At 44.5% G+C, this 13,898-nt stretch overlaps 1 protein-coding gene across 1 annotated transcript in view; it reads right to left on the bottom strand.

Annotated features, from left to right (window-relative positions):
• LOC311226405 (receptor-type tyrosine-protein phosphatase S-like) overlaps window positions 1–13,898 on the bottom strand; it is a 134,588-nt gene that overhangs the window by 23,762 nt on the left and 96,928 nt on the right. The window contains exons 12-13 of the mRNA XM_084311833.1: window positions 11,909–12,063; window positions 8,151–8,436 (exon numbers count right to left, since the gene is read on the bottom strand). Coding sequence (XP_084167959.1) covers window positions 8,151–8,436; window positions 11,909–12,063 — 441 coding nt within the window. The remainder of the gene's footprint in view (window positions 1–8,150; window positions 8,437–11,908; window positions 12,064–13,898) is intronic.

Raw genomic sequence — 13,898 nt, forward strand, 5'->3', positions numbered from 1 at the left:
TTTTGTTTTGTTCTTGACTTATTGTGATGTTTCTTCTTGACTTGTTTAAAGAAGACGTGTCCGGCCCATGGGGACATTAACGTGTGTTGTCGGGCCTTACAAATACATTTGATTTGATTTGATTTCATGGGTCCCTTTCATGGGCACATTTCTGTAGCCATCTGTACATTTGTATACTAGATCAGTAGTCATAGTATGCATTTCTTCCATTTTTACTGTACAAATGTCATGTATGTATCTCTGTACAATATCAGCACAGTACATATGCGATTCACACCTGCCCATTGTGTGAGGTTTTGTCCGCTGCTCACCAACTTTCTCTGTCTTCTTTAAGCCTACTGTTAGGAATTCCCTACTCACTCTCTCTAGCCCCCACCCTCTCGTTCTTTACTCTCAGTGGCCACACCTGTTCGATTATCAATTACCTCTCGCACCTGTGGTGGCAGGCTAATTAGTTCCCCTGTGGGCTTTAAATACCAGGGCGCTTCCCCTCGTTTCGGCGTGGGGTCGTGTTGTATACTTGCCGAGTCATATTCTCTAAACATCTAGACTCTTTCGGGAGATCCTCTGTCTGCCTATGCTGTTCCATTCTCCGGCGTCGAGATGTTTGCTCCAGCCTTCGCCAGCTGTCGCCGTTGCCTGTGGGGGAGACTGGTCTGCGCTCCCTGTACTTCCACGGGAGGCACCCCAGCGTTCCACTGCAGACCCCCGCGCAGCTGTTCGTCCTGACGCACTTCCAGACCAGCGCAGACGCTCTCCAGTCCTCAGCGCACAACGCGCATCTTCCAAGGACGCTCGAGCTTGGCACGCTCTCCAGACCAGCGCGCAACGCGCATCTTCCAGACCCTCGAGCTTGGCACGCTCTCCAGACCTCAGCGCGCAGACGCGCATCTACCAGACCTTCGAGCTTGGCACGCTCTCCAGACCAGCGCGCAACGCGCATCTTCCAGACCCTCGAGCTTGGCACGCTCTCCAGACCTCAGCGCGCAGACGCGCATCTACCAGACCTTCGAGCTTGGCACGCTCTCCAGACCAGCGCAGACGCGCATCTTCCAGACCCTCGAGCTTGGCACGCTCTCCAGACCTCAGCGCGCAGACGCGCATCTACCAGACCTTCGAGCTTGGCACGCTCTCCCGACCAGCGCGCAGACGCGCATCTCCTAGACCTTCGAGCTTGGCACGCTCTCCCGACCAGCGCGCAGACGCGCATCTCCTAGACCTTCGAGCTTGGCACGCTCTCCCGACCAGCGCGCAGACGCGCATCTCCTAGACCTTCGTGCTTGGCACACCCCTCCACGCAGACGCACCCCGATGCGTCTCTCGGTTCCGGTGCGCACTCCAAGTTGTGGCGCACCACTCTGTCCTCGGCTCGGACAGCCGGCTTCCCGGTGGCGACACCCTCGCCACCGCCGCCTGTTCCAGCACCACTCTGTCCTCGGCTCGGACAGTCGGCTACCCGGTGGCGACACCCTCGCCACCGCCGCCTGTTCCAGCACCACTCTGTTCTCGGCTCGGACAGCCAGCTACCCGGTGGCGACACCCTCGCCGCCGCTGCTGTTCCTGCACCATTACGCATACGTCTGGGTGAGTTTTGACTGTCTAGATCATCTCCGTTTTCGTGTGTTTCTAACACTGAAGAATTACCACCTTTTTAATCTGACAGTCACTCACCCAGCGTTGTGCCTCTGTTTGTTTCACTTGGATATTATTTTGGACGTTACATCTCCCACTGTGTGTTTGTTCACACCAAAGATAGTATTCTCTTTGTATTTGTTTTGGTACTTTGCTCTTTGTGTATTTTTCACGAAGATAGTTCTACCCGGTGACGACACCCTCGCCACCGCCGCCTGTTCCAGCACTCTGTTCCTCGGCTCCGACAGTCGGCTACCCGGTGACGACACCCTCGCCACCGCCGCTGTTCCAGCACTCTGTTCCTCGGCTCCGACAGTCGGCTACCCGGTGACGACACCCTCGCCACCGCCGCTGTTCCAGCACTCTGTTCCTCGGCTCGGACAGCCAGCCACCCGGTGGCGATGCCCTCGCCCCGCTGCGTTTCCTGTACCATTACGCATACGCCTGGGTGAGTTTTGATTGTGATGTCACTCACCCAGCGTAATGCCTCTTGCCCCCGTCCCGCTGCGTTTCCTGTACCATTACGCATACGCCTGGGTGAGTTTTGATTGTGATGTCACTCACCCAGCGTAATGCCTCTTGCCCTCGTCCCGCTGCTGTTCCTGTACCATTACGCATACGCTTGGGTGAGTTTTGATTGTTAGTCACTCACCCAGCGTAATGCCTCCTTTTTGTTCTCACTTAGTTAGTAGTTTGGACATTTCATCTCCCACCCTGTTTTTGTTCTCACTTAGATAGTATTTTTGGACATTACATCTCCCCCTGTGTGTTTGTCACACGAAGATATTATTACTTTGTTACTTTGTTTATTTGGACTGTTCTGCATTCTGCTCTGTTTGTTCCCTTTGAATATTAACCCTCTCCTCTGTTCTGCAGAGCGGCCCAGATGTTTCCCACCAGTCCCCAGTTCCTCCCTGTCCCCAACCCGCCTCCGCGGGCCTCTGTTCCCTTTTGTCCCTAGTTCTCTCTGTCCCTAGTTCTCCTTGTCCCTAGTTCTCCTAGTCTCTAGTTCCTCTGTCCCTAGGCGTTCCCTTATACCTTCCCTTAGTGTTCCCTTTTCCTGCCCGCCTCTTAAAGGCACTTTACCTTCCCCTCTTGTGTTATTCCAGTGTTTTGTGTTTTCTCCCTTAAAGGGACAGTGCCCTTTTTCCCTGTTCTCAATAAATATCTGTTTCTTGGCAAACCATCATACCTGTCTTGTGTTGTGCGATTGGGGTCGGTTACAAACCATAACACATTGTGTACAATCTGTTCATATCTCTTGTAGATATTTCAGTATCAAATCGTTTTTTTTTTCAATTTGTCCTTTTTTATCTCTCCGTTTCATTATGTTATGTCACAATTTTTTATTTATTTCTTATTTACCTCCGTACATTGTCTTCCAACCATTGTTGTGTAGTGTTGACCCCCCCTGGATAAACATGCCCCAATCCATAATAACAATGCACACCCATGCATCATCGCATGCATTCTCACACACACACAGACACACACACACACACACACACCTTTTACTGTTTTTATGTGTCCTGTTTTTATGTATTTGTACATTTCTTACTGTTTCTATGAGTCCTGTTTTTATGTTTGAGGACAATGGATGGAAATTAGCCTTGTGCTAAAAATTAAATAAAAAACACACACACACACACAACTGTGGCCGCTGGAGGGTCGGGACGCTTTGGTGGATCAACCAACTAACTAACTAACTAACTAACTAACTAACTAACTAACTAACTAACTAACTAACTAACTAACTAACTAACTAACTAACTAACTAACTAACTAACTAACTAACTAACTACTCAACAGAGCGAGCTATAGAGCTGCTGGTTGCAGCTAAAACGTATCTTATGATCTAACTTGGACCCTCTGCTCCCTGCTGGTGACTCCACACACTAGGGAAATGGGATTCCCGGGAATCCAAACTATTTCCTGTTTCCAGATAAATATAATAACAGGATTTCAAATATATATATATAGAACATATTTGAATATATTTAGAAAATACAGCGTATGCGGTTTACTTCCGTTAAAACGTGTGCAACAGCTCTCTACACACCCAGCTCACGCATCCCCCCAAGACACAACTGGTGGGATGCTGGGGGGCAAACTGGCAACAGTGGCAAAATAAATGACCCTCATACTGGTTTGGGAGGAAGAAAACCAATGATTTTCAGACAAAGCAACGAAAAGATCAATACATCTCCCCTGAATTCCAGTATAGGTTCCATGGTCTCAGCTTTAATAGAATGACTTTGAAAACACAGAATGACTTGTTTTGACTAATTTAACCCACAATGAAGACTTATCGAATATCAATTCCGTGACGCGGTTGTTCTCAGCAGACAGGTCACGATGAACTTCAGCGTTTTGATATTCCTCGCTGCAAGCACCACCTGCTTTTTTTAAACTAGCCACGTCTTGATTAATATCCATAAACGACTGCTGTAATAGGCTGTAATTATTCAGGTAATGCTATTACTTACTTACTTATCCCCATCCCCAGAGGTTAGACATAGGGCTAGCAACCCTATTCTGTAAAAAAACGACATGCTACGGAAACGGCAAAAAAGAAAATGCTATACTAACACACTAATACCAATACACCTGCTACATTCACCTGAAAAGATATAAGAAATCCTGTGTTGTTCCTTGTGAGAATGACTTCATTACGCTGTTAGACACGGAAAGAAATTAGGGAGCATTTCCCTCCTGTCATTCAAACTCCAGCTACATTTGTGCTGTGTGCTGCCCTGCGGTTCAACGCCCCGGACAGTTATCCAATATCCTCTCCAGATTGCCGCTCCGCAGACAGTTCTTTTAATTGCAGTTGTGATCTGTGTTAAATCTCTGTACAGCTTGGTTAATATAGTTAAGTATGCAGTTACAGCTCAGATACTAGGGCGACAGTCTTAACAATTCTTTTGTTTTCATTTTCTCATCTTTGTTCATTTTTGTTTACCTTTCTTGTCATATCTGTTCATCGTTTGACGTCATGTCAATTATGTATTTATTGTAAGTCTGACCAGAGCTCGCTCTCACTTTCTGGTCAGACATTTTGTCTCTGATTGTAAGCTGAGCATACTCTCTCTCTGTGGCCACAGAAACAGGAAATAAACTATGTTCTATTTTTATACAATTTGACTCATCTGAATTTCTAACAGTTCACTGTCATGGCTGATAAAAACTATTCCACAACACAGTAGGGCCTATATGTTGAAAAAAATTTCCCGACTTGGAGTAATATTCACCAATAAAAAAATATGTAATTAAATAAAATAAATAAATTCCAATCCAAGGTTTTATGCATCGTATTTATCTCATTGGACGCCAGACCCGAGGATAGTCGGGTTATCTCGCCAGCGGTTGAGCCTCATACCCGAGTATAGTCGGGTTTTCATCGTTATCTCTTTTATTCGTTTTTTTTATTCATTTCAGGCACACGGACCTCAGGGTTACCATAGGAAATCATTCTGAGATCGCTAGAGTGCAATACCGGCCGCATCCTGCTGCTCTGAAACTATACAATATTCACCACGGTATAACACGCAAACGTACATGAACAAATGTATTCTTTTTCACGTGTTGAACGATGGATAGTTGATGTCAAATGAGCCATAGTATTGCCTCCATAGCTATAATATAGAATATAGATATAGCCCTGCAAACACCGCCACGCATCCCTATCTCTTAGAGCGGTGGCACAGTAGGAACAAAGATGGCTAGACCCGGTGGCGCTGAAAGAGTTATGGGAGGGAGAAAACATTACTGATGTGAATTGTAGGCAAGCAGAAATATGCTGTTTTATATATATATATGTAACGGTTGTGACAACGTCACCTCAAACTTCGATGCCCCGAGGGAGTTTCAAACCCGGGTCTCCCACGCCGCTGGCAACAACACAGACCGCTATACCAAGAGGTGAACTCACTACTTCGCAACGTGTCTATGTGTCTTTTTGAGGATGAGAGTGAGTTTAACCCATAGCACCGCTACTCACCCCAGCCCTTCTTGACTGCGCTTCACGATACCATCCGTTACACTCACCCTCCTTAAACTCACTCCACTCCACCCAAGGCATCCGGGTCACGGCACCATTGTAACGGTTGTGACATCGACCCCTTAAACTTCGATGCCCCGAGGGAGTTTCGAACCTGTGGTCTCCCACACCGCGTGCGACAGCGCAGACCGCTATACCAAGAAGTGAACTCACTACTTTGCAACGTGTCTTTTGAGGATGTGAGAGTGAGTTTAACCCATAGAGCACCGCTACTCACCCCAGCCCTTCGTGACTGCGCTTCACGGTACCATCCGTTACATATATATATATATATATATATATATATAGGCTACAACCTTTTCTTCTTCTCCCCACCCCTGAATTACGAGGCTATGGCATCCTGAGCTACAGCCTACGTCCCACCATCCTTTCCTCTCAGCCGCGCTGCCCTGCAGAAACAAACCACAGTAACTACCATTCTTTTTTTTTCAAAATTAAGTTATAAGTGAAATTGAACTTCTCAATATCTGTTTTATCTTGCGATAAGGTCTCAGAGTTCAATCTTGCTCTGTTTTACAGAAAAAGGGGGTATAAAGAATTGCAGTAACTACTAAATCACTGGATGGTCGAAGAACTTCAAAGACATTTGTCTCAGTTTGACTGTGTGTGTGGTCACTGTGTGTGTAGCTTCTGCGGGGCACTAAGTTGAAGTCGCATCCGAAGTTTATAATAATCTAATGCTGATTAATAACATACATGGTGTTATTTTACCTTCATAATTATATTAATATAACACCAAATAAAGATTGAGAATCCATTATGCGTATTTTTCCCTTGTGTCATTCAAGCCTGCTTACTGAGATATGACTAATGCGTGTTTGACTAGTAGCTGAAGTTATGCCTTAAAAAAAAGCAAGTAACATTTTCCAGGGACAGAAAATCAGGGGGAAATATGAATCAAGATAAGATCAGATATTCCTTTATTAATCCCTGATTATATGTTATGGGTGACGTAACTCCCACTTCTACATTACAACAATAACTGTGAACCGGACTTGCATTGCTGCACTATACACTATTCCATCCATTGCAAGCCCCCCCCCCCCCCCCCTCCATCCATTAACTCAACTGGACTGTCACTGTACTATTTATTTGCACTAGCACTATTGCACTTGGGACATTGATGTTATATTATTATTAGGGCTGTCAGTTTATCGCGTTAATTAGATTAATTAATTACACAGCAAATCATCGCGTTATGAAAATTAACTCTAAATTTATTACAATTCCTCTTTTTTTTATATAATTTTTTTTGTTTATCTCATTCATTCCATAATAACGTAGAATACACATTTACAGACTTTTTTTTTTTAAATGGCCCATTTGCATGTTCTTGGTATCTGATTCTAGGGACATCTATGGATCTCAGGGAATGTATTCCCAGTGTCAGAAATACTGTGTCTGTTACTAGGGTTGAGTAAATTGTAATGAACCAAATGAGAATATCAATAAATTTTTTTTTTTTTTATATCTTTAACTGTGAATAACACCATGCTCAAATTGACCAGACCTAAAAAATCTAAGCAAATTAATAGATGGAAGATGATTAAACAGAAGGTTTTGTAGATACAGTACTGAATTCTGCCATCCGGACACATGCAATTCGAAATATGATTATAGAAGATAGAATATCAGGCATAAAATGGTTATGCGATTAAAATGTGATTAATTAGATTCATTCATTACAAATCCTGTAATTAATTAGATACATTTTTTTTATCGCCTGACAGCACTAATTACTATTATTGAGGACATTGGGACATTGATATTATATTATTATTATTGATATTATTATTTTGCACATGCTATATTCAGTATGTTTGTATGCCAGTGGTGATGCTCTAAACTAAATTTCATTGTACCAACAATGACAATAAAGATTCTATTCTATTCTATTCTATTCTATTCTATTCTATTCTATTCTATTCTATTCTATTCTATTCTATTAAACCAGCCTATGTGTCTAAAATTTTAATCTCCGGGAGGCGTCTATACTTTTACCAATGGATTTCCAGTTCCGCGTTCGCGTTCTGCAATCTGATTGGCCACTGACGTTTCTGGTCATGTGACATGTGCGCCAATCGCGTGACGCCTGTTTCTATCACCGGTTAAGCTTAGGCGAAGCTCTTTCGAAGTTGGTTAAGGTTAGAGTTTGTCTTTAGAGCATGGCGATAGAACACCAGCCCTGATTCCAAACTCAAACCTTAACCAACTTCGAAAGAGTCGCCTAAGCTTAACCAGTGATAGAACTAGGTGTTAGGTAGTTTGCAGGCTGTTCGAGGCGGAAATAGGCGCAGAAACAGGCGTCACGCGATTGGCGCACACATGTCACACATGACCAGAAACGTCAGTGGCCAATCAGATCGCAGAACGCGAACGCGGAACTGGAAATCCGTTGGTAAAAGTATAGACGCCTCCCGGTGGCACCACGCGAACCTTCCGGCGGCTCCCCCCGTACCTTGAACTCCAGCTCCATGCCGGTGACGTGCTCGCCGCTCTCCACCTGCGACAGCTTCTGCATGTAGGAGTAGAGGCTGCGCGCCGCCACCTCCGTGTTGCCGCACGCCACGGCCTCCAGCAGCGACTCGTGGATGAAGCCGTACTGGTCCTCCGTCTGCACCATGTAGTTGCGCTGCGAGCGCATCAGGGTCACGTGGCCGTAGACGTCCACCGTGCGCTCGTGCCGGATGCGCTCCAGCATGGCGTCGATGACGATGAAGCAGCCGGTGCGACCGACGCCGGCGCTTGGTGGTGGTGGTGGTGGTGGGCAAGAGAGAGGTAGAGAGAGAGAGGGGGGGGAGAGAAAGGGAGAGAGAGAGAGAGACAGAGAGAGAGAGGGAGAGAGAGAGAGAGAGAGAGAGAGAGAGAGAGAGAGAGAGAGAGAGAGAGAGAGAGAGAGAGAGAGAGAGAGAGAGAGAGGAGAGAGAGAGAGGAGGAGAGAGAGAGGAGGGAGAGAGAGAGAGAGAGAGAGAGAGAGAGGGATAGGGAGAGATAAGAGGTGAGGGGAATTAAGGGGGGGGAAGAGTATAGAGAGAGAGAGAGAGAGAGAGAGAGAGAGAGAGAGAGAGAGAGAGAGAGAGAGGAGAGAGAGAGAGAGAGAGAGAGAGAGAGAGAGGGAGAGGGAGAGATAAGAGGTGAGGGGAATTAAGGGGGGAAGAGTATAGAGAGAGAGAGAGAGAGAGAGAGAGAGAGAGAGAGAGAGAGAGAGCAAGAGAGAGAGTAGAGAGAGAGAGCGAGACAGAAAGAGAGAGAGCGAGAGAAGAGAGACACAGAGAGAGAGAGAGACAGAAAGAGAGAGAGCGAGAGAGAGAGAGAGAGAGAGAGAGAGGTAAGATATGAGGGTAATTAAGGGGGGAAGAGTGAGCAGAAAGACAATGTTTGAGGTTTTTCCCCAAAAAATATGCTAATTTGATTAATTAATTCAAGTGCCCAATTTTGACCCAAATAATGCACAAGTAAGTGGAGAATGCTACTTTTCAAATTGAGTCAATCGAATGAAGTTAACACGGCGCTTCCACACACACATTGAAAAAGCTCAGCTAATAAACACAAGAAAGAATGGATTGCGCGGTGATTGATTGAATGAAAATGTTATTAACAGATTGCAGAATGGGTACAATACAGTACGGCTCAATACACACAATTGTTAACACATTGGTTGCCAGCAGGGGGTGCGCGATTTATCGCTTGAGTGCCACCACTCAAATCAATGAGAGGACGAGCACATTTGCGAATGCATAAACTATATCTTAAATGATGGCTATGTGTCTAATACGCCTGTCGCTTATCAATGACTTGCTTGCAGTCAACATGTACCAATACCGTTTTGAATACGAGTATAGTTTTGGAGATAAATTTTTTTTAAATAAGATTCCGCGATAATAGCTCTTTAGTGGAATACACACAACACGTTGTCATTTTCCGGCTGATTTATGAATCGTTTTCAAATAAACGCTAGATTATCGATAGTATATGTGCACTTATGTACGCTAGAGAAGCGGGCTGAAAAATCGATTATCTATGTCCTGCCTGGCGCTAACGTTACGCACACACACATACACACATAGGAGACACGTTGTGAACGCTGTGAAAAAAAACTCTGATTAACCCAATACTGGTAAAATAAAGTCCTTACCTCACATCAGATGTTCTGCAAAAAGATTAATCCAATTGCTGATCGTCATTCCAAATATCGATCGCGTTTATTGATCCAACGTTATACCTCGAAACACATAATCGACGTGTCTTTTAGCGCCCTCAGTGGATGCAATAGTCTCAGGTTATATGCCTCAGAAGTAAAATGTGGAGCCCGGAGTATTTTTTTTCTGATGCACTCCCATCGACTCCATTCCAATGGGTGCAATACCATCCGGGAGACGATAGGGGGCGGTATTTGCCCTTTTCGAGCTCAGAGCCAGTCCCAATGATAACGTGAGGCTGGATGGATGAAAAATGAATGGATATCGCTAATAAAAGAAATAACGATTAAATAACGAGATTTCTCGTCATTGGCACTCCAACGCATGTCAGCCAACAATGAGATTTCTTGTCGTGGGCACCCAATGTGTTAAGGGGATGCAGACCAGAGAAAGACTTTCGTCTTGTTTACATCAGGGTCCCCCATTTTCAATTCATAATGAATTGTAAGTAAGGGTGCAATTAGCACCGTGCAATCCATTCTTTGTGGATCTAGCCCAGTTGCAGAAGAAAACGGACTCTCTCTCTCTCCGCCACACAAACAACCCGCCCCCCTGCCGGGAAGACTCAGGGGGTTTCGTGGTTCATCTTCATCTTTCCACGTAATCTGTATCACCTCTCCCTTAATTGGCTGATATCAATCCCTGTCTCCTCAGCCGTTCAGCCATTGTGTAGTGTGATGTGTGCCTGGTGCCAGTGTATGGCAGCCATTGAGCCTGTGCGTAGCCCAAGGTGGGTGCTACCAGTGGTGGTGAAGGAGGCAATTTCCACCCTTACAATGTAAAGCGCTTTGAGTGTCTAGAAAGCGCTATATAAATGCAATTCATTATTAATGCAATTCATTAATTAATTAATATTAATTATATACTGTCACCTTACAATATACTGTCACCTTACATTGTGGGGAGCGCTTTGAGTGTCTAGAAAGCGCTATATAAATGCAATTGAAATATTAATGCAATTAATTAATTAATTAATTAATATTAATTATATACCGTCACCTTACAATATACGGCCACCTTACAATATACTGTCACCTTACATTGTGGGGAGCGCTTTGGGTGTCAAAGCGATAGTGATCATTCACTATCACTATGCACCGTCAACTCTCATGGTTAACGGTAAAGAATAGGCTGGTTTTCAACACGGTTACATTGTTCAGGAACACTGTCTTTTCGTCTCAACCTGTTTTCTTATACAAACAAATTGTCAGATGCAGTCAGGTTCATTCTTATTTGACTAGGTCAGCCGATGATGGACAGATTATGTTACCACGTCCAAAATCAAATGCTTTAAAGAGGACGGTTGTTTATCGTGCCATCAATAATTGGAATAACTGCCCATTGAACATAAGTAAATTGAATAGCAAAGTGTCTTTCAAGTACCACCTGAGAATGCACTACTTAAATATGTGAGCAAAATATTCTGATATATTTATAATGATGTCTACAATGTTTTACTGTTTTTAGATTATCATTGTTAATTAAGTGAATTGTGATTGTCATATGTATCTCATGTATTGTTATTAGGGATGTCCGATATTATCGGCCGATATCGGCATTAAAATGTGATATCGGAAAATATTGGTATCGGTTTTCCAAAAAAAAAGAAAAATTATTTTATTAAATTTTTTTACATTTCTATAACCTTTATTTACCCATGCAAGCAAGTAAGAACAAATTCTGATTTTATTTATTGTCAAAAGTATGCATAATGTTGTGTTAATTCCACAACAAGAGATATGTAATGTTAATTACCTGAAATTATAAAAATTTTGGGGGGGGGGGGGAACCCTGCATATATCGGTATCGGTTGATATCGGTTGATATCGGTATCGGAAATTAAGAGTTGGACAATATCGGTATCGGTAAAAAAGCCAATATCGAGCATCCCTAATTGTTATGTTTTGTGTTTTGTGTTGTCTTTCTGTGTGGACCCCAGGAAGACTAGCTCGCCACTTAGGTGGCAGCTAATGGGGATCAACGATAAACAACAACAATTCATCCATTCACAACGTACCTGCAGTGAGCGATGATGGGGCCTGCGTCGGCCGGGTTGCAGGCCTTGACCCGCCGCAGGAAGTTGAGGAAGGGGGTGGGGTACTCAGGCACGCCGTGGTCCGGCCAGACCGTGAACTGGAACTGACGCACCTCCCTCCGCTCGCTGCCGCCGCTCTGAGAGGAGAGAGAGAGAGAGAGAGAGAGAGAGAGAGAGAGAGAGAGAGACAGACAGACAGACAGACAGACAGAGAGACAGAGAGAGAGACAGAGACAGAGAGAGAGAGAGAGAGAGAGAGAGAGAGAGAGAGAGACAGAGAGAGAGAGAGAGAGAGAGAGAGAGAGAGAGAGAGAGAGAGAGAGAGAGAGAGAGAGAGAGAGAGACGTGCGAGACGACGGGAGGTTTTACGACCGCTCTGATCAAATCAAATCAAATGTATTTGTAAGACCCGACAACACACGTTAATGTCCCCATGGGCCGGACACGTCTTCTTTAACCCTTTCACTACCACACTACAGAAGGTTAACCCTTTCACTACCACACTACAGAAGGTTAACCTTTCACTACCACACTACAGAAGGTTAACCCTTTCACTACCACACTACAGTACAGACGGTTAACCGGCGAAGGTAAGGAAAAACTCACTAAAAACCTAGCAATAGGAAAAAAGCACCACAGGCAATGTGGAGGGGAGAAACCTTAGAAGGGTCGTTCAATCTCCCTTCTTAGATGATAGTAGTGTTGCTATAAAACAGGCGAAACAGTTGGTAAGTATGTACATATACGTGTAATGAAACACAGATAAGTACATGCAGTAGGGAGGTGTAGTGGTTACGTCATTGCTGTTTCCCGCGCGGTCCACCCTACTTGAAATTGGCATGTATTTCCAATGGAACCATTTCTAAATCTTCTCGTTTAAAACAAATAAAGCATGAACATTGGCATGGTGTACCTTTCTGTGTATTCATCCACAATCTATACTGTAGCTCAACATGAAAAAAATCTCAATTAATCGTAAAAGGAGCTAAATGATAACGATTATGTTTTCGTTCACTGAGGAACTACGCTCACTTTGGCCCTGCTGACTGATGTCACCACAGCGTAGACTCCCGGCTGTATGAGGCGACAAGCGCTGAACGACAGGCGTTCTACTGGCAAGTGTAGTTCTTTTTTAACGACAAATTACAAACGTTATAACTAACTTTATTTCAACCAAAAATGCTCAAACAATAATATTAGTGAAGGGAAGGGAACTCATGTGCAAAAATGGAAAGCTTGCCAATGTTCATGAGGCAGAATTATTACAATAGCCGATAATAAATTTTATTATGATGATGAACCCCTATACGGGTGGACCGCGCGGGAAACTAAAGCGACGTCAGACTACACCTCCCTATAGCAACTGGGGTAATAAAAATAAGAAAAAACTGCGCTTGACATGGCGGAATTACTAGGGCGTAATCGCTACAAAGCTGGGCTGAAGGGGTCAGGAGTGGAGGTAATTTGTGGCAAAACACATTATGAATTTGTCGGCTCGCGGCGCGGCAATCTGCTTGAGATGCCTGGGCCGTGTGTGAGCCCATCAATCACCTGCGCTCAACCCGAGCCAGCGCCTGGGTCGGTTCCTCTGGATCTCAGTGAGGAGCGCGCCGGGGGAAACTAATGACTTGATCTTTACCCGCAGAGCGCCTAAAGGCTCCGACATGAGAACATCATATCCCTGTATGTTCAGGATGCATTTCCCAAACCTATTTGTTTTGGGATGCTTTAGCGTAGGAGATAGATATAGATAGCATAGATAGTAGGGATGTCCCGATCCGATCACGTGATCGGGATCGGCGTCGATCACGTGCTTTTCAGAGGATCGGGGATCGGGAAAAAATAATAATAAAAATCGGCAGGCAAAAAAAGAAAAATTTTATTCAACAAACATGACCATGTCCACGTCTTAAACTCATACGGAGGCCTTAGTTTTGGTTTTAAATTACATATAATATATCATCATTAATGT

Source organism: Notolepis coatsorum, assembly GCF_963971535.1.
Source record: "Notolepis coatsorum genome assembly, chromosome: 4".
In the NCBI taxonomy this organism is placed as follows: Eukaryota; Metazoa; Chordata; class Actinopteri; order Aulopiformes; family Paralepididae; genus Notolepis; species Notolepis coatsorum.